Below are 18,277 nucleotides of genomic sequence, written 5' to 3'. Positions count from 1 at the left end.
GTCTCGTTGCTGTTTTATAGAGAAAAAGACGGAATAATGTCCATCTTATTTTTCATGTTTTTTTATTTATCATTTCATTTGTAAGAGTATGTACACAACAATAGTATCAAAAGAAATTACTAGTTTATTATACATTTGATTTATTCTAACTAACATTCTCTCTACCGTCACTCGATTCTGAACAAGTGTTTAAACGTGTTTTAGAAGTAGATGGTTCAGCATTTGTCTTTGTTTTCTTTTTCTTAAGTCTATTTTTTCTATGACCCGCTCCCCATTTTCGTTTTCGCGGAAGTGTTGTAGGATCTAAAAAATAAATGTCGTACGTAAGAAATAAATTTTTGAATTGTAGTATTTCTTGCGGAAAAAAAAAGAAATCAAAAAGAATTACTCACGATCCTCCGGTATATTCATTTTTTTTCTAAGAACAGCTCGAACTTGTTTATTAATTATTTCTCTGCATTGAACATCGAAACCACTTGGTAACCATCCCCTTTTCTCGTGACACCTTGTACCAGGCATTGGATCAGGAAGTTTTGCCAACATTTGTTGTACTTCGTCCACAAGAATATCACAATACTAAAAAAAAAAAAAAAGAAAATTTCTCTATTACAAATCTATTATCTTTCCAATAATAATTTTATATAAATCTAAAACAATAAAAACCTGATAAAACATCTGTCTCGAAGGAGGGACCATTCCTTCTCTATAAACATACATATTTTCATTCATTTCAGTTTGCTTTGTTTGATTTGGCTCCATACTTAAGTTTGGCGTAAGTATAGTGGTTTTTGATTTAGCTGCTGGAGCAGATTTATATGGTAATGTATACTCTGAATAATTTCTTTTACATTTTACTGTAGATCCCAATCCACCTATATAAAATATAAAAGATATGTAAACTTGCAGAATTAATAGTGTAACTGCAAATTACAAAAGATAAGAAAAGAAAAAATCTTTACGCATGGCTTTCAGTCTGTAATCCAAAGTTTGATATTTTCTAGCTGAAATATCTTTTCGAGGATCATAACCCAAACGAACCCACATAATTCTCCAAGGACCTGTCATAAAGTAATATGCTACTGAAGGTAACAATATTTTTAATTGTTCTCCTGTAAATTTTGTGTTATACATTATAGCATTTTTAGACCAAATCGGTCGTTCCTCGAACATCTGACGAATTTTTTCCAAATGCGTATTTTGTAGAAATTTCACTTTCATAGCAGTCTCAATACCATCCGGTGCTTTGGTAGGTACACCCTGAGTCGTAAAGCAAATAAAATTGGCAAAACCTGCTCTGCGTTTTTTATTTTTCCCAATTATATTTTCTGGTAGCGAACTAGTTTCAGTTTTCGGTACATATTGTTGTACACTGTCCACTCTGCTGAACGCAGCTGGTGGTAAGAAATAAGGCACTTCATTTTTTAACCATGAATAAGATGGAATTCCCGTAGGATATATTTTATCATATATACATTCCAATACTTTTGGATTTTTTTTACTTTTTGTCATGGTCAAATATTGAAAATCACACAAATCTAAAAATAAAAATTTGTACAAGTAAACTTTAAATAATATAAAATAAAAATTAAAGATGAATCTTTAGTATATATTAGAATGAACTATATAGATAAAAATGCAGTTCTATATATCTTGATAAATTTATACTAGTAAGTACATACTAGTAAAAATACATACTAGTAAACTGAAATTCTGTATCAATCCTTCCTAATATTTTTAATTTTGGTAATTCATACTGTTCGTCTTGTGAAAGATCCTCATATTTATTACGATCAAAAGTTGGTGCAATATTTTTTTTGCCTTTAACCAAATTCTTGACAGTATCTGTTGATGTATCAGATATTTTTTTACCAATTTCACTGGAAGATACTTTACTAGAACTTTCAGGATTGCTCTTTGTTGATACATTACAGTTTTGTATTTTTTCAACTAGATCTATTACAATATTATCTTTTTTTAAGTCCCCATGATTTTGGATGTCACTTTGGTTGCCTTTATTCTTCAGACTATCGTCATTCAAAGACACATTCCTAAATTCATTTTTAATAGATTCCACATTTATATTTGCCTCAGATCTCTGCACATTTTCTTGTACTTTGTTAACCCTATTCTTTTTTACTCTGACTCTCAATAGAAATGCTGTTTTAGAATGTCTATCACCACATGTTGGTTTACTATACCCATCGTCAGGTCTGAATCGCAATTCTAGACGTCTGTTGGGAGTATCTACCGCCTATCAAAAATGGAATTATTAACGAACTATCGCACAAAAATTGAAATATCAATTTAAATAAAATATATATACCGTGGAAATTGCATTGATGCCACCTAATGTTCTGATAGCTTTATCTGGATTAATTACATTTCCTGGATATTTTATACATATAAATTTTCTATCAAACCTATGCCCCTCTGGTAAGACAGGACCAACGCATTCACTTTCTTCTTGTTCTTCATTTCCACCTTGATTGTCATTTTCTTTCTGTGTAAAATATATTTTGTAAATTAATAATTAAAATAAAACAATATTCATAAAGAGTATCTACAAAGTATTTACATTATTATCCTGATTATCCAAGAGTTCATCGTAGGAGTCCTCGTTGTTGATTTCGTCTACGTAATTTCGAATATCAAAATCCAAATCTTTTTCATCATCATTTTCTAATAATTCATCCTCACTAATCACATCCGGACTATTCATGATATCATATAATGATAAATAATAAAAAATCAAAAACGATAAACACTTGACCGAGAATTCACTGAATGCACGATTTTAAGGTTAAGTTGCCTCTTTCGTAAAGACGTATACGATAATGCGCAGGAGGTTACATTTTCCGCAGTATGAGGAATACCAAAGAATACCTTTCAAATTATTAACCAACATTGTAAATATTATTCTATGTAAATAATTAAATATAAATAAATAAAATCCTGATATGTATATAAATATTAAGTAATCTATCGTATTATTAACGATCTATCGATTTTTAATCCTGTTCTTAATTGTTATCAAACAATTCTGTATGTATTCTTATCAGATTGGTCACATATATAACGTGAACGAATCACGTCTCTCATTACTCTTATGCATGTGTCTCTTAAATAATTATATACATGATTTCTCAGAATTCTCTCAACTTAGTCCCTATAGTAACTGTCGTCTAGACCATTATCGGTCTTCGCGGTTAATGAACTCTTCTGGCATAGACGCCATATTGGACTAAGTTTAAACCGCGACTTTTTTTAACAGGAATCTTTCTCACTTATAAAAGAAGACTTTCGTTAAAAAAAATAGTAGAAATTCTGATTATAATGAAAATATATACGTAGTATAATAATATAATAATTTTTATTGACATAATGCCTTAAAAGAAATGTTAGAATTCCATCGCGATATTAAAAGTCCAAACGTTTATTAGTCCAAACGGAACAAAACATCCTGTCATTGTCGTCAATGTCAAGGATAACTGTGTGTCGTTAAAGGTATGGCAAAGTAAGAAGCTACTAAATAATTAGACGTTAAAGGGAAAGCGGTATTTCGAAATACGACTGCTTTTACGTGGTAAACGCGGAAAGTATTCGGCAACATCCTGCGTCTCGAACGTGTTGCCATTTCCCGCGATAATTTTATGATAATAGACGTGATAACGAACGGTTCTAAAGTATACGTATATGATGGAATCCAAACGAAGCAACGCACCAACAATAACTACGTCGTCCGTCGCCGTCGGAGCGACGGACCAGCCGAGAACGATCGTCTCATCGACAACTTTGTCGCCTTTCTACCGACCTAACATGACGCCGGATAAACAAAGTTGCCATTCTATTGTTTATTGTCGAATTTGTCACGAAGGTATTGTTTTTTTCTTATTATTATTACTTATTTATTTATTTACTTACTTATTTATTTATTTTTAATTTGTCTTGAGATCATTTCCTTATGATAAACGTGTATATCGGCATAAAGGATCTATATGAGACTACTTATAATTTGTCCACTTAATGAGTAATGTAATCTTATCTTCATCGTCTCGATGAAAAAGTTTTTGATATAGCAGTAATCATTTATAGATTATTATATTCACGATATGTCTAACTTGACAAATGTAATCGAATTTTTTAATCTCTTTCTTTCTTTTTATTTTTTAATGAATAATATATATCAACAATATTAAATATCCGCATAAAAAAAAAACCAGAACCTTTTGTTATCAAGCAGACGACAGTATCGAGGAATTAATAGATCCATGCGATTGTACCGGTAGTTTAGGTTTGATACACGCGAGTTGTTTAGAAAAATGGTTATCCTCGTCAAACACCGATCACTGTGAAATCTGCAAGTATGCTTTTGTGATCGAGAAGAAGAAGAAACCTTTATGTCAGGTAATTCTTACATCGATATATTTAGAAAGATAAAATAACTTTAATCGATGAAAATTTTATTAATGACCATGTAAAAATTGTTTAGTCATGTTGCCAATGGTGGAGGAGTAAAAGTGCTTATGGACCACAAGGAATCACAGGCGATGTAATCTGTTTAATAGTACTTACGCCTCTATGTGTAGTGGCTACTTATTTGTGTGGAATCGGTGCGAATGCATACACACGACTCGGTTTTTGGGAGGGTATTGGTCTCGCTATACTTTGTTGTATGCTTGTCATTACATTCTTTTTATGGCTGATCATTACTATAAGGTAAATTCAAGTAATTAAATGAACCTCGCTTAAAATATTCTACATTGTTTCTATATAATTAACATTGTAAATAATTATAAACATTGCTATGCATAATTATATTATATTGTATAATTATAAATATTGCATTGTTACGTGCAATAAACATTGTATATAATTGCAGGTTTCATTGTATATCGTTGATACAGTGGCGTAAACGAAATCTTGATGTGAAGCTGATCGTGAAACATAAATCGCAAACGGCTCATATAAAAGCTTATTGGATAACCAGTAATGATAGAAATAACGATAGATCTAATAACAATCCTTTCACATGCTTTCTCACCACTTTCGGAGACAACGATGATTCTTTTTACAATATACAACAGCAGATGACATTCGTTTAAGCGTTTTAGTGAAATTTTATCATCGTATTATATTGTCATATAAAAAAAAAAAAAAAAAAAGAAAAAGTAAGAAGAGAAAGAGCATATGTATATTCGCAAATATAGTAAGGAAAGACTACAGAAGTCGCAAAAAATGTGAGAACTCTTCCACGATATGAAATATTTTATGAAGAAACTATTTTTATCGAACTGTGATTCTTTTTTTATTCTTAAGAATGAATACACTATTATCTTTCACTAAGGATCACGCCGATTTAGAAAGTAAAAAGATTTTTTTATTTGAATATAGAAAAATCGTGTTAATATAATTATTGGTTGATGAAAATCTTAGAATTGTCAGTACCTGATCGTGTAAACAAAATGGTTTTCTTATAAAGCGAAAATTTCTTAACTATTGATTTTAATTATTGCTGTTTTTCTTTATATTTATTTAAAAAATAAGATTTCTTTATTAAACAGTATACCAGTAATATCTTATAGCATAACAAAAAAATATTTGTATATTTTTCTATTGAAACGATCTATAATTTTTACAAACCTAACCATACACCACGAAATATTTTCATGGAAATTACATATAGTCATGATACCGAGGACGGGTTAATAAATTTTTTGTTTCATCTTTGACCTTTTTAACAATTCGCAATACTTGTTGGATATAATCACAGAACTTTCTTTCATTTCTAGTAAATGATTACGCTTTTTAGTACGCATTACGAATCGGTCTTATGTTTAACATGATTCATAATAGTTGATCTATAATAGTTTGATCGATTAAAAAAAAATTTTTCTTCTTTCTACGAATTTTTTACATACAGAATATTAACAAATGCATTGCGTATCTCTTAACAATGAAGATGTCAATTGTTATATAAAAACTAAAAAGAGATATCTTAAAAACAGAGAGAGAAATTAGATATTTGTTATCAGCTATATGATTTCTAAACAATTTAAAATGAATTATTATATAGATAATGAGGTACCAGTAATATATCTGATAAACCAATCAGCCTTTTACCTATTAAAAAAGAATTCGTAATGATGAATAAAAAGAAATAGCGTCATTGAGAACAACGTTACTGTCGACTTAGCTCGTCAAGTAAGAATTATGCATAGATATATGGGACAAAGACAGCTGTAGGCGAATTACAGTTTTAAATAATTTAACCTTAGAGACATTCCGCCGATATACGTGGTTATCATTGTCAGCGCCATTGGTATCCCATCCATCGGCTAAGAATCGAGAAAGTTAGCATTTATCAGGGTCATTATTAAGGTCATCAGCTTCTTAAGAATCGTCAATATATGTTAATAGAATATGGCGACCATCGGTTGTTATATGCCCTTACCATATATATAGTTATATCTGTACTCTGATTACTTCGACAAATTTTTTAAACATTTACTTTGAATCGATTCACGATGAACGAATTCATTAAAATTCCATATATATGCTTTATTATTTGGTCATATCAAATGATGAAAGAAATTTCTTTTGAAGATCTAAAATATATATATATATATTCATATATTCATAAATAGCTTTCGATATCCTTACGAACAATCGATACCGAACCGCTAAATGTTTCAAGGTACGTTATCCATTATTGAATATTTTATCCGTTCTAATAAAGGGTGTCTTCATGCTCCTTCTTTGTTATTCGATGTAGAAAACATACAAAAGGATAATCGAAGTCGTATGACATCATATCATTTAATATTTTGAGATATACCATTACGAATAATAATAATTCAACAAATTACTGTGAAATCCATCATTATCAAATCATTACTAAACGATCGTGTACATTCTAATATTATTTGAAACGAATGGATTATCTCGAATGTGTACGATTTGCATTCTAAATTCTGGAGTCATTTAATTCATCGGACATCATCGAAATATCGGTCATGTCTTATTAGAAATTCATTTTTCTCATCAAATGAGGAACAAAATTAAAGAAAAAAAAGAATTTACTTTACTGTTTTTTTCTAAAAAAAATACATTGGACATTACCGAAATATTGATCATGTTCGATTAGAAATTCATTCTTCCCGTCGAATCAGAAAGGAAATAAATATTAATAAATAAATATTAAAAAATAAATATATTTTACTCTTTAATAAATTTACTTTACTCTTTTGTAAATATATGTCGTCTTTTAATTTCTTTTTTCTTGTCTCTCGAACAAAAGTTTCATTGACGAAAGCTTCCATAATCATCAAAACATTAAAGCACAAGGATAAAGAATTCTAAGATTATTTCCTCAAGGCTAACTTTAATTCTATGTATACATATATCCAACCTTCAAATTATTACACAAGACATATTAATTTGTCTTATATTCAGCAATCATTTTTCTAAACTGTAACTCAATAAAGTGGGTTAAATTGTCTTTAGATAGGTAATCATAACATAGATAATTAACATAGATACGTGAGTTAGACTCTGTTAACGTATAATCATCGATTTCAATAAATTCAAAATTTATCAAACAAAACAAATTTACCTTGGCCCCATTCTTCGTATAATATTTATAAAACTAAATGTATAGAAAGAACAAATGAAAAAATTGAAATACAATAATCGAAATGTAAAAGGAAATTCATAGAATTTCATTTCTTTTAAGGAATAAAAGTGATCTACAAATATCTTATTAAAATCCTTATGCATTAATAGTATCATAATTAATATTCTCACGTCATTCAGTCATATGTATGAATGTAGATACGTATAATAATCACGGAAAGAAAAAAAAAGTCAAGAACAAGATCTCATTAACAATTTCAATTAAATACCTAGACAGTTATAATAGATCTCTAGACTTTCGCAGTAAGCTTTGTTCCAGAATAGTCGCATGCCGACAGCAGGGAGAACTTGACATTGAACTTGTACACTCACGCATGCCTAACTATACTGAGAAATAAATATACATATATATACACGTATACATACATAGACATAGAGACAGAGAAAGAAAGAAAAAAGACCAAGAGAGAGACATACGTTTAGAATGGGGATGCTCAAATACATACAAACACTCCGAAAGCTCCGTCCATTAACGTAAGCATATATAGAGTACGTATGTATGCATGTACACATATGTACCCTACAAAAGGGTAGGGTGAATACGATGAGAGAGCTTACAAGCGCTTGCGCGGTGTCCATGACTACGATGCAAAGTGGTTTACGACGACCTCTATTTGTACCGATGTAAAGTCTTATTATGGTATCGTCACAGTACTCGTTGAGAAAAAAGCTCTAGTGTGTGTGGTAATTTCCTCTCGGTCATACTCGAAGCTCGGACACCAAGGAGAACGTTAAATATTTCTCAGCCTCTGTTCCACGATCCATATAGATCTTTTCTAAGATCAAAGTATATCATTGAAAACATTCTTTTAAAGCACAACTGACGTTCAGGGTCACGGATAACACATACACAATTTCTACTTATACCCAGTGGAAGAACGTGACGTAAAATCGAGCTGATTAAGCTTTTTTTTTAGCAAAAAACGTCTAAAAGATTTCTATCTTTCTTCATTTATCCATCCCTTCTTATATTATATTACGTGTTTGAAGAGTGTCATCGATCGAGATCAAGAGAAAGTTAGTTTAATCACTATTTTTAAATTAGTGATCCACGACGAAGATCAATCGTGAAAGATACGATGAATTTATTTCGACTTTAAAGGAAATTTCTTTCGAAATCTACTACATGTGGATGGCACTGATCTTAAGTTACATCCTGAGAAGTTTACTGAAGAAACTTCGTCAAATCGACTCAAAGGGTAGAGGAAATTTACGAATAGAAACGCCACCTTCTTACGGACGTTTGTTCGTTGGTGGGAAAATTAAATTTCACGGTTAATCCAAGGAAATGTGTCATTTTCTTTTTATTTTTGGATAATTATTCTAATGTTATCGAAAAAAAAGACAAAGAAATGTCCTAGAAATAATTAAGAAAAAGTAGTGAACAAAGTTGAAAGGGTTGTACCAACTGCTTTTCCTTCAAAGGAACCTGATGACTTTGATTATTTCTAATGTGAAATCCGTGAGATTCGTGAACGTTCAGAGTGTTTCGATTTTTTTAAAGAAATCTCCACGTGTTAGGAGTATTTATTAACGGAGAGTGATCGCGTGTGCTGCAAGCATGTGAGTAAATGGCCGTGGAAGGATTAGTCGAACGACCTACTATGGGCATCTGCCTGGACACTGGTCAGTATTATCACAACCTACATTTCAATCGTTTTTATCTTATCAACTTGTTTACAAAACATCTAAAAAAAATATATTTTTCCAAAGTATTTACATTTTACAGCAACTCTTTCATCGATTATTTTTCATCGACCAGTATATATGTTTTCAAATTTGCTATTATCTCGCGTTTTTTTCTCAAGGAAACAGGAAGCTGCATATTGGAAATAAAAGATGCAACACAATGTGTGACCCACATAGTTGTACTTGACGTTACATTTTTATTTTATGAACGCTCACCACGTATCAACAAGAGTCTAACCTTCGACTTTTTATTCCCTATATACATATTTTTAATTTCACTAATGTGAATACACATCCATTTCTTTTTTTTTCTTTTTCTTTTTATTTTTTCATCAAAATGATAATTTATACTGAAATGATTCATTTGATACATTCTCGATTAAAATTCATTTAAACAAAAAAAAATAAAAAAACGTTCTGCCTGAAAATTACTTCAAATATGTCAGCATCTTCGAACAAAATGATCTATCTCGAAGATCCCATTATTCACATAAAATCGAATCTTTGCTCTCCGCTATTTTTTTCTTTTTCTTTATTCTTTTTTATCATTTTCAATATCACAAATTGTACATTCTTCATTTTATTTTCTAAGACAGTTATACGATGAAGAGAAAGTTCCACAGGTATGAGTCACCTAAAGGAATCAATATTGCAACTGGCCGAGTAACTTCCCTCCACGACACTTCTCATTAAAACATTGTCGCAACTGGTAAACACAAACATATCCATGTATGCCAGACAAAAATTGAGATATAAAATTCACTGAGAACTCGACTTTCACGATTATCAATATCGAAATAATCAAATTTATAATCTAATTAATATTATCCTAATTAATTGTTAATATCTTTTAAAATGATAGAAAATATCGTGTGTCAAGGTTATATTATATATCAAAGAAAACAGACCTTCTTACGATCGTAAAGAAAATACCTAAACATTTTCTAATAAAACATACTTGTGACATAAAAATAGAGAGATAGAAATTGAGAGAGAAGAGAGACAGAGATAGAGAACAATCAAGCAAAAAAATTTCATTAAGGCGATCGAGTCAACGACTTGAAAAAAAATTAATCAATCATCGATCTTAATCTAAATTGTTGTTCAGCTTTCTAGATTCGTATGACCTAAGGAAAGAGTAACAAGTCACATAAATTAATCAATATTCTAACCATGATTTATTAAGGAAGACGATGACGTTAGATATTTCAATTTCCTTATGTGCTTTTCTATTCTTAATATATTTACGTAATATTTCTTAAAACATTGAATTAAAGTGAGAAATTATTATAATGATTAGGTATATCATAACGATATCATAATATGTCTTTATTGTTATTATTTTTTATATCATTATGATCATATCATAAAATATCATAATTATAATAAAATTAATAACATGAATTTGTTATTAATAAAAGATCGTTCATTTATGTCTTAATAAAAATTATCCATATTAAACTATTATTAATTAAGATAAAATAAAAAAAAATTACAAATTAAAAAATAAAAAAAAAGATATCACACAAAAACAAATTAAATAGACAAGAGTTGTGCAGTTGTAAGTATTGAATTTTCTATACTTCTAGGAAAATTATCTATGACCACTATAGTGTGAAAGATAGTAGGTACACGTTACAACTATAAATCGTTATTGCCATATACATAAAATATGATACGAGGGTAATAACATCTAACGTAAAGAATCCGATCGTCTATTCAATGTCGGATCTTCCGATAACGATATTAAAGATGAAACATATCGATATCAATAAAGAAAGTCTGTCACGTGATTCCTCACACCAAATATTTTATACTACATTCCTTTTATTTTTTTGTTTTTTTTTTTTTTTTTTTATTTTTTTTCTCTTGATTTACGAACGAAATTGTAGATATCGAATAAACTCATAAAGGATGGACCAAAGTTCCTAGATAAGATCAAAACAATTTTTCTAACTAATGTTAAAAATCGATCACTTAAAATCAAATTTATTAAAAATCGATCTTGAGATTTTTCAGACTAATTTTTTCCAGATTGGAAAAATTACAAGCCTAGGAATTTTTTTACAATTTACCCTAAAAAGTCTCCAAAAAGAAAGTAATAAATTTTTTGTAATCGCCTAAGTAGATTTGGCCCGTCCTATACTTTCTATCGACTGGCAAATAATAAATATTAGTAATTTATTTAGTAATTTTCAAAGATCACATTTATGAAAAGCTTGCAATCATTAATAACAACATATTATAATAGGTTGTTAATTTCAATTTTTTTTTTATAGACCTATATAAAAATCAACAATTATTGCATATATTCTCACGAAAAGATTGATGAAATGAATTATATAGAAAATAAAATTACTTTTCATAGAAAAGTTCAAAAGTTCACATAAAAATCGATTTCCTTTATTTATGAATAAAATAATTTCGTATATGAATTAATGGATACAATGTAAATAGTTGTTTTCAATATTTTATGGGGGCACGAGTTACATTGTACATTTCAAAAACTTTGTTACAACACAATAATGTATTAACTTAAAAAATTTTTTATTCATTTAACAGGGAATATTAAAAAATTTATATAACTTTTTGTAAAAAAAAATTTTTCAATGGATAGAAGATTCTATCATATTTTTGTTATCGTTCTTGATATCCTTGAAAAGGATGCACGTTACCTTGAAGTTTTAATACGTCATACAATGTTTAATATCGATCATTCACGCATATGACGCATTCAATCATATGTTTACCCGCTTAATTTACCGATAAAAACGAAAAAAAACATGTAAGCCATTTCATATTTCATTAGGTAGATCAGTTTCATTGTTAATTTATTATTTAATTAAACTATCACTTTTTCTTTTCAATATTTATTCTTTTGTATACCACATATATACATATAAACGATAACCAAGACGATAATATAAAAAATTTGTTTATTACATTTTTAATGCTTCGTTCATATATGATATTATCTATGTATATGAACATTTCAGTTTCGACAAAAAATACATTCATAAAATAAGAATAAAAATAAAAATTATTTTAATAATAATATCTATATATATTTCTCTGTTACGAGTCTATTTCTACATAAAAAATAACTTTTTGAAAAAGTCGTCTATGAAAGAATTGAAATATTGCATATACATATATAGAAAAATGCAAATCAATGTTAAAAATAAAAATTATTCTACGATTTATCATCGTTGGGTGGCGATGATTTTCCAGAGCAACAAAATGGATCGCAGGTGTTCGAGGATCCCGATGCTCGAAGTACAGGAAGATGGCGAGGAGAAACTGGTTTATTGGCGACCCCGCCTGATGGACGTTTCACGAAGCAAAACGTGGGTCCTGTTAAGTTCGAAATGCCGAAGGTTCCGGTCATTTTTGTGCTCGGTTAGTTTCGCGAATTATTTATCATTTTGCATTTAAACAACGTATCGATAAAAAAGATCGATCGTTTGTTTATCAGGCGGTCCAGGTAGTGGTAAGGTGACACACTGCGATAATCTAATGCAAGAGAGGAAAGGCATAACACATATCAACATGATGGATCTCCTTCAACAATATGCACTTGGAAACGGTGAATGAAATTTACCGATTAGAAATAAATGATTAAGATTTTTTAATGAACATTTCAAACAAGCATTCTGTTGTAAATTTTTATTCAAAGTTAGTTGTCTATTTCTAATTCGTTTTTCTTTCTTCTTTAAATCTTTTCACATCACAGATATGCAAGATTTCGGTCAACTCAGCAGTAAAACCGTATCGGAAGTTCTCATGCTTGAAATGAAAATGTCTCCAGAGGCCAAAGTTTTTCTCGTCAGTGGATATCCCCGAAATATGCGGGACGTAGTCGAATACGCCGAAAAGGTGAAGTGTCCTCTCTTTTTGTCAATGATCTAAAAAGATAATAGATAGAAAAGAATAACTTAAGAGTAATTTATTAAAGAATAATTTAACTCTAGCTTAACGAGTATCTACATGTCGATAGCAATATTTATTCTATAACTTTCCTTACATATTGACCTATTGACTCAACTTATGGTTCTACTGTAAACCACTGTAATATATTCAAATAAGAACTTGTGTTAGTGATCAATGAACTATTCTATAGTAAACTAATTGCCATTTAAGTGAGAACCTAACACTTGTTTGAAAGTCGAGCTCAACAAGTACTACTTAAAATGATAAATCACTTTATATTATAAAAACTTCTTTTCTCATAGTTTCTTTATTTTGTTAAAAAAGTTCTTTCGTTCGTTACAAAAGTTCATTTACATTTTCTTTCGTCGTAATACTCCTTACGAATTATTATATCAGCAAGATAATAATATTCACAGATAAAAATCGTCAATGGTGTGATCCTCGTGTCATGGAGACAGGAAGTCCTCGAAAGACAAATCGATTTTGGAGCTCAGCTCGGTCACGTAATTATTGGATTAGCAAGGATGGAATTACATAATTTCTATAGAAATGTTATGCCTGTTGTGGAATACTTCGATCAAAGTGGAATGTTATATGAGGTAGGAAGATAAATAGGATAAATCAATCTGATTATTTTCGATAAAATCAAAAAATTCGATTTTCTTTTTTCTTTTTCTTTCATGATTTGAAGGTAAACGGAGAACGAAATCCCAATGAAGTTTTCATTGATTTCCGAGAAGCTGTTATGAAAATTTTAGGATTACCGACTACAGATGAGGAAGAAAAGAAAATGGCCCAATCATTAGAGGCAGAAGTAAGTGTACAAATATTAGAAATAAATGAACAAATATGAAATATATCGAGAAGTATATTAGTTACATAAATTTGCAATTTAAAAAGGTAAAGGTAGAAAGGAGAGAAGAAGCAATTTCTAGAACACCAACGCCAAAAGATCATATGGTTGTAGTCGAAATGACTGAGCCACCTATTGAAACAAATACGAAAGCATCTAAAACCGCGGTGAAACCTCGGAAAGGATTACCAGCTTTTATATGGGTAATAGGTAAGAATATCTAATGGATCGATTTTATTTAAACAAAACATATAATCTTTGTTAATACCTCAATAAATTTTTTTTTCATTTTTTGAAAAAAACCAAAGGTGGACCAGGTAGCAATAAAGCCGTACTGTGCAGTCATGCTATTCAAAATATGCCAGGATGGGTTCATGTGAGTATCGGTGGATTGTTAAGAGGAATGGCATCAACGAATACGACTGTTAGCGAGGCAATAGTAGCTGGTGAAATGGTATCCCAAGATATTGTGATGCCATTGGTCGAACAACAAGTTCTTTTGAATCGTGACACAGATGGTATAATCATTGATGGATATCCAAGAGATTTGAATCAAGTTCAAGAATTCGAGAACAAAGTAAAATTCTTCATAAAATTTATTAATTATTTTATTCTACTAGTTAAATAATTCACCGTTGAAATGATTTATTTCAGTTTGGGCAGGAACCGCCGTTAGTATTATTGGATTGTTCGAAGCTTCAACTTGGTAAAGGGAGATTAGATGACAGTGTATCAGCTTTCAGAAAAAGATTAGAACTCTTTCGAGAAATGTCATTACCGATGTTAAAAACACTGGATAATGAGAACCGATTAGTAATCGTATGTGCAATAATCTAATAATATCCAATGTGATAATAATTCAATATGATAATATTTTTAACAGAGATATTCTTCTTTTTCTTTTTCTTTTTTTTTTTTTTTCATTGATTAGATCGACGGTGACACAGACGTGCCAAGTGTAAAAGAGGATTTCTCGCAAGCTTTGTTTCAACTGACGCGACGTGTTCGACGAAAAGAGGAGGATAATCCACGTGGACCAGAATCGCCAAAGACGCAAGAAAATGGTGACGATATAGACCCAAACTTACCAATCTCCGATGACAACAATGGGACCCAGGAAACAGAAGAGCAGAGACGTAGTCATAATATAGCGAATGGTTTCGCTAGGCATATGATTAACAACGGTGTATCTGATCAAGTGAGCAAGACGATAGATAAAGTGGAAAACTTAAATGGCGTCGTAGTTCAAGGTCAGATTACAGTGTTCTCTGTCGAGATGAGACTTTTCATAAGTTTGCTATAATTATAAAAAGATTTTCTAACTTAGTAAAAATGAAGGACAACGAATATACACATACATAAACATGTACATATAAGTATATTTAACTTGTTGTTTACGTTAAATATTATACTTTCTTAGGTGTCACCAACATGACGAATGGTGTGCTCAACAATGCAAAAAGGATGAATCAAAATGGTAGGATCCAACAAAATGGTGGGATCCGACAAAATGGTGGGATCCGACAAAATGATGGGATCCGACAAAATGGAATAACCAATGGAACGACGCATATGTTACAAAATGGTGTGGCGCACTTGGCGAACGGAATAATTCCTGGTAATAATAAGGTAGCGCCGAGTATACAGAATTATTTATCTAACAATACGAAAGATCCCTTGAGAAAAATGTACAACGAGGTGGAAGGATACCAAGAAAATCTTCACATATAACGTTACGAAGAATACGCAAAGAATATCACCTAATTTCTGACGTAATAGATAAATCTATATATATATATATATATATATATATATATATATATATATATATATATATATATATATATCCGATACTCGCATAAAATCGCAAAGAAATTATTGAGAATTAAAATCCTATCGTATACGTGCCTTATAATAAAATTTTATAGGTAAAATGATGCTGTGAAATGCATTAGTACATGGCTTTTTATACGCACTGATAATCTGTAAATAAGATTTAAATGAAGATAAATCCTCAGAGAAAAAAGAAAAATATCTATATTAACAATTCTTGCATGATTAATTATATTTAAAAATCGTCATAGTCTCATTTATGTTGCAATAAATGAAAAAAAATATATATTTACATACAATATTAATTATTTCTAATTTTACATAATGGCATTAAATCTTATAATCTCATAATATGATTTAACTATCTTTTTATAGATTATCATTATGCGATTTTTCTATGCACTTTAAATGAAATAACTCCATATATTTATTAATATTATCTCGTATACTTATATTCGTACCGCACTTTTTATGAAAATATTTTCGTCAATCGATAACGGTTAAACAGTCAAATAATCTTCATATCTTAGCGCGATTATTCGTGATAAAAATAATGAAAGAACCATAAGCCAGTTATAATGATTATAATAATACACATCATAAAAGGAAAATTGATATATTAATGATAAATATATTGATATATTAAAAATATATATAATGAACTATTTACGACTTTCTTTTTAATATGGTCGTAAGGTTCAGTTAACTATGCGAAGGTACAATAATAGATCTCTAAATATAATTGCATATTACATAGGTATTATTTTTTCGTAAAAGACACGCGCGACTGGTATCCCCAAGTGTGTCAAATTAATACTCGTATACAAAAGTACATAATTTGTTTAAAAAAAAAAAAGAAGAAAGCAGGAAAAGAAAAAAATAAAAAAAAAATAAATAGAAAAAAAATTAATGAATATACATTAGATAAGAATGAATGCGTAGATATATCATAAAATATTAATCAAATTATGAAATATATAAACAAATCGATAAAAAAATAAAAGAATTCTATTTTCAATGATCGATTTACATATCTATATACATACATACATACATACATACATACATATATACATACATACACACACACATATACACACACACGTTTTACAAAATGTTAACTTATCGATGCCGACTACTTATATGAATTTCTGATAAACGAAGATCAACATTATTTTTTATATACCTCAGAAAGCCTATGTATTAATGAATGACTATATGAATCGAATTTCCGAATAATAATTTTTCAACTTTTCAAATGAATCATATTACGGCTGTATATAGAAATAATAATAATAATAATAATAATAATAATAATAATAATAATAATAATAATAATAATAATAATAATAATAATAAATAATAAATAATAAATAATAAAACGATAAACTAACAATAAGAATAAACGATCTTCTATACGAATGTAATAAATCTCTCAAAGTGTCGATTCGATTTATCATATAATTCGTATCCGCAGGCGGATTTCTATAATCGACATTTATACACAAACGGTGTTTCGAGCAATAATGATTTATAACGATGAGTAATAATGAGAAAGTAATTTAAACGAATGAGAGATTATGAATAAGGTACAAAAAACATCTTTTTCAAATTGGCGCTAAAATCAGATCATAAGTTCATTTTAATTTTTGTATTTGTTAATATTATGATATATGATATTCGTCTATGATAAAGAATATTTCAATATATCGCGAATATATATTGCAAATTAATACTATATTAATGATGAGTTAAAAAAAAAATTTTAAGAAAAAATGAATATCCTTGTATATGCGAGACAGTATTAATGAAATGATAAATAATTATGTCATGTACGAGTCTATATATATTATGTATGAGTTAATACATATTATGTATAAGTTTATACATAAATTAGATAAAAACACATATTATGTATAAGTTTATACAAATTATGTAAGAGCAAATTATGTACGAGCCTATACATATTATGAACGAGTCTAAACATATTATGTACAAGTTTATATATATTATATATAGTTAAAATATTTGCAAATGTATCTATCTTTTACGGTCCATTATTTTTCTCCTTTTATGTATTTTTACATGAATATTTTTACATCTACCTAATGAACTTATATAATCCATGTACTAAGGAAAAATCTTTTTAATATTTGCTAATAGCATACAGATCATATAATTAATATTTTGGACAAGTAGAAAAAAAATTGTATTTAGTTGAATGTTGAATGTACTTATTCATTAGCATGCAATAAACATGTACGTACGAACACCGCCATA

The 18,277-nt window shown here is 29.3% G+C and overlaps 3 protein-coding genes across 5 annotated transcripts; 2 read left to right on the top strand and 1 right to left on the bottom strand.

Moving 5' to 3' along the window:
- Window positions 1-45: 45 nt before the first annotated feature.
- Window positions 46-3,176, bottom strand: LOC124433064 (general transcription factor 3C polypeptide 5). Its single transcript, XM_046982606.1, has 7 exons — window positions 2,576-3,176; window positions 2,324-2,500; window positions 1,696-2,251; window positions 960-1,535; window positions 664-872; window positions 393-576; window positions 46-303 (listed from the first exon to the last, which is right to left on the bottom strand). Exons 1-7 carry the CDS (start codon window positions 2,717-2,719, stop codon window positions 146-148), a joined length of 2,004 nt encoding a protein of 667 aa, XP_046838562.1. The 5' UTR covers window positions 2,720-3,176; the 3' UTR covers window positions 46-145.
- A 217-nt stretch (window positions 3,177-3,393) lies between these two features.
- LOC124433065 (E3 ubiquitin-protein ligase MARCHF2-like) lies at window positions 3,394-6,862 on the top strand. 2 transcript variants are annotated; one of them, XM_046982608.1, is made up of 4 exons: window positions 3,394-3,874; window positions 4,241-4,404; window positions 4,490-4,716; window positions 4,880-6,862. In XM_046982608.1, exons 1-4 carry the CDS (start codon window positions 3,694-3,696, stop codon window positions 5,100-5,102), a joined length of 795 nt encoding a protein of 264 aa, XP_046838564.1. In that variant the 5' UTR covers window positions 3,394-3,693; the 3' UTR covers window positions 5,103-6,862. The 2 variants fall into 2 exon arrangements, with proteins under 2 accessions (XP_046838564.1, XP_046838563.1); XM_046982607.1 differs by having other exon boundaries at window positions 4,238-4,404.
- A 1,312-nt stretch (window positions 6,863-8,174) lies between these two features.
- On the top strand, window positions 8,175-18,273 carry LOC124433063 (adenylate kinase isoenzyme 5). Of its 2 annotated transcripts, none has more exons than XM_046982604.1 (11): window positions 8,175-9,318; window positions 12,613-12,780; window positions 12,857-12,967; window positions 13,115-13,257; window positions 13,728-13,910; window positions 14,003-14,125; window positions 14,212-14,374; window positions 14,473-14,741; window positions 14,819-14,983; window positions 15,096-15,414; window positions 15,585-18,273. In XM_046982604.1, exons 1-11 carry the CDS (start codon window positions 9,264-9,266, stop codon window positions 15,893-15,895), a joined length of 2,010 nt encoding a protein of 669 aa, XP_046838560.1. In that variant the 5' UTR covers window positions 8,175-9,263; the 3' UTR covers window positions 15,896-18,273. The 2 variants fall into 2 exon arrangements, with proteins under 2 accessions (XP_046838560.1, XP_046838561.1); XM_046982605.1 differs by having other exon boundaries at window positions 15,096-15,362; window positions 15,585-15,730.
- Window positions 18,274-18,277: the final 4 nt, after the last annotated feature.

This window comes from Vespa crabro, chromosome 2 (genome assembly GCF_910589235.1).
Source record: "Vespa crabro chromosome 2, iyVesCrab1.2, whole genome shotgun sequence".
NCBI lineage: Eukaryota > Metazoa > Arthropoda > Insecta > Hymenoptera > Vespidae > Vespa > Vespa crabro.
Note: the sequence above shows the minus strand (reverse complement) of the source record. Positions and strands in the feature narration are given on the sequence as shown.

What these genes read in the sequence shown, in the direction of transcription:
- LOC124433065 (XM_046982607.1), top strand. Translation starts at nt 3,694, where the DNA reads ATGATGGAATCCAAACGAAGCAACGCACCAACAATAACTACGTCGTCC. An exon ending in AGAAGAAACCTTTATGTCAG is followed by an intron (nt 4,405 to 4,489) that starts GTAATTCTTACA and finishes AAAATTGTTTAG; the next exon opens with TCATGTTGCCAATGGTGGAG. An exon ending in TGGCTGATCATTACTATAAG is followed by an intron (nt 4,717 to 4,879) that starts GTAAATTCAAGT and finishes ATATAATTGCAG; the next exon opens with GTTTCATTGTATATCGTTGA.
- LOC124433063 (XM_046982604.1), top strand. Translation starts at nt 9,264, where the DNA reads ATGGCCGTGGAAGGATTAGTCGAACGACCTACTATGGGCATCTGCCTG. An exon ending in GGGCATCTGCCTGGACACTG is followed by an intron (nt 9,319 to 12,612) that starts GTCAGTATTATC and finishes ATGATTTTCCAG; the next exon opens with AGCAACAAAATGGATCGCAG. An exon ending in TCCGGTCATTTTTGTGCTCG is followed by an intron (nt 12,781 to 12,856) that starts GTTAGTTTCGCG and finishes TTTGTTTATCAG; the next exon opens with GCGGTCCAGGTAGTGGTAAG.
- LOC124433064 (XM_046982606.1), bottom strand. Translation starts at nt 2,719, where the DNA reads ATGAATAGTCCGGATGTGATTAGTGAGGATGAATTATTAGAAAATGAT. An exon ending in TGGATAATCAGGATAATAAT is followed by an intron (nt 2,501 to 2,575) that starts GTAAATACTTTG and finishes TATTTTACACAG; the next exon opens with AAAGAAAATGACAATCAAGG. An exon ending in CGAGACAGATGTTTTATCAG is followed by an intron (nt 577 to 663) that starts GTTTTTATTGTT and finishes TTTTTTTTTTAG; the next exon opens with TATTGTGATATTCTTGTGGA.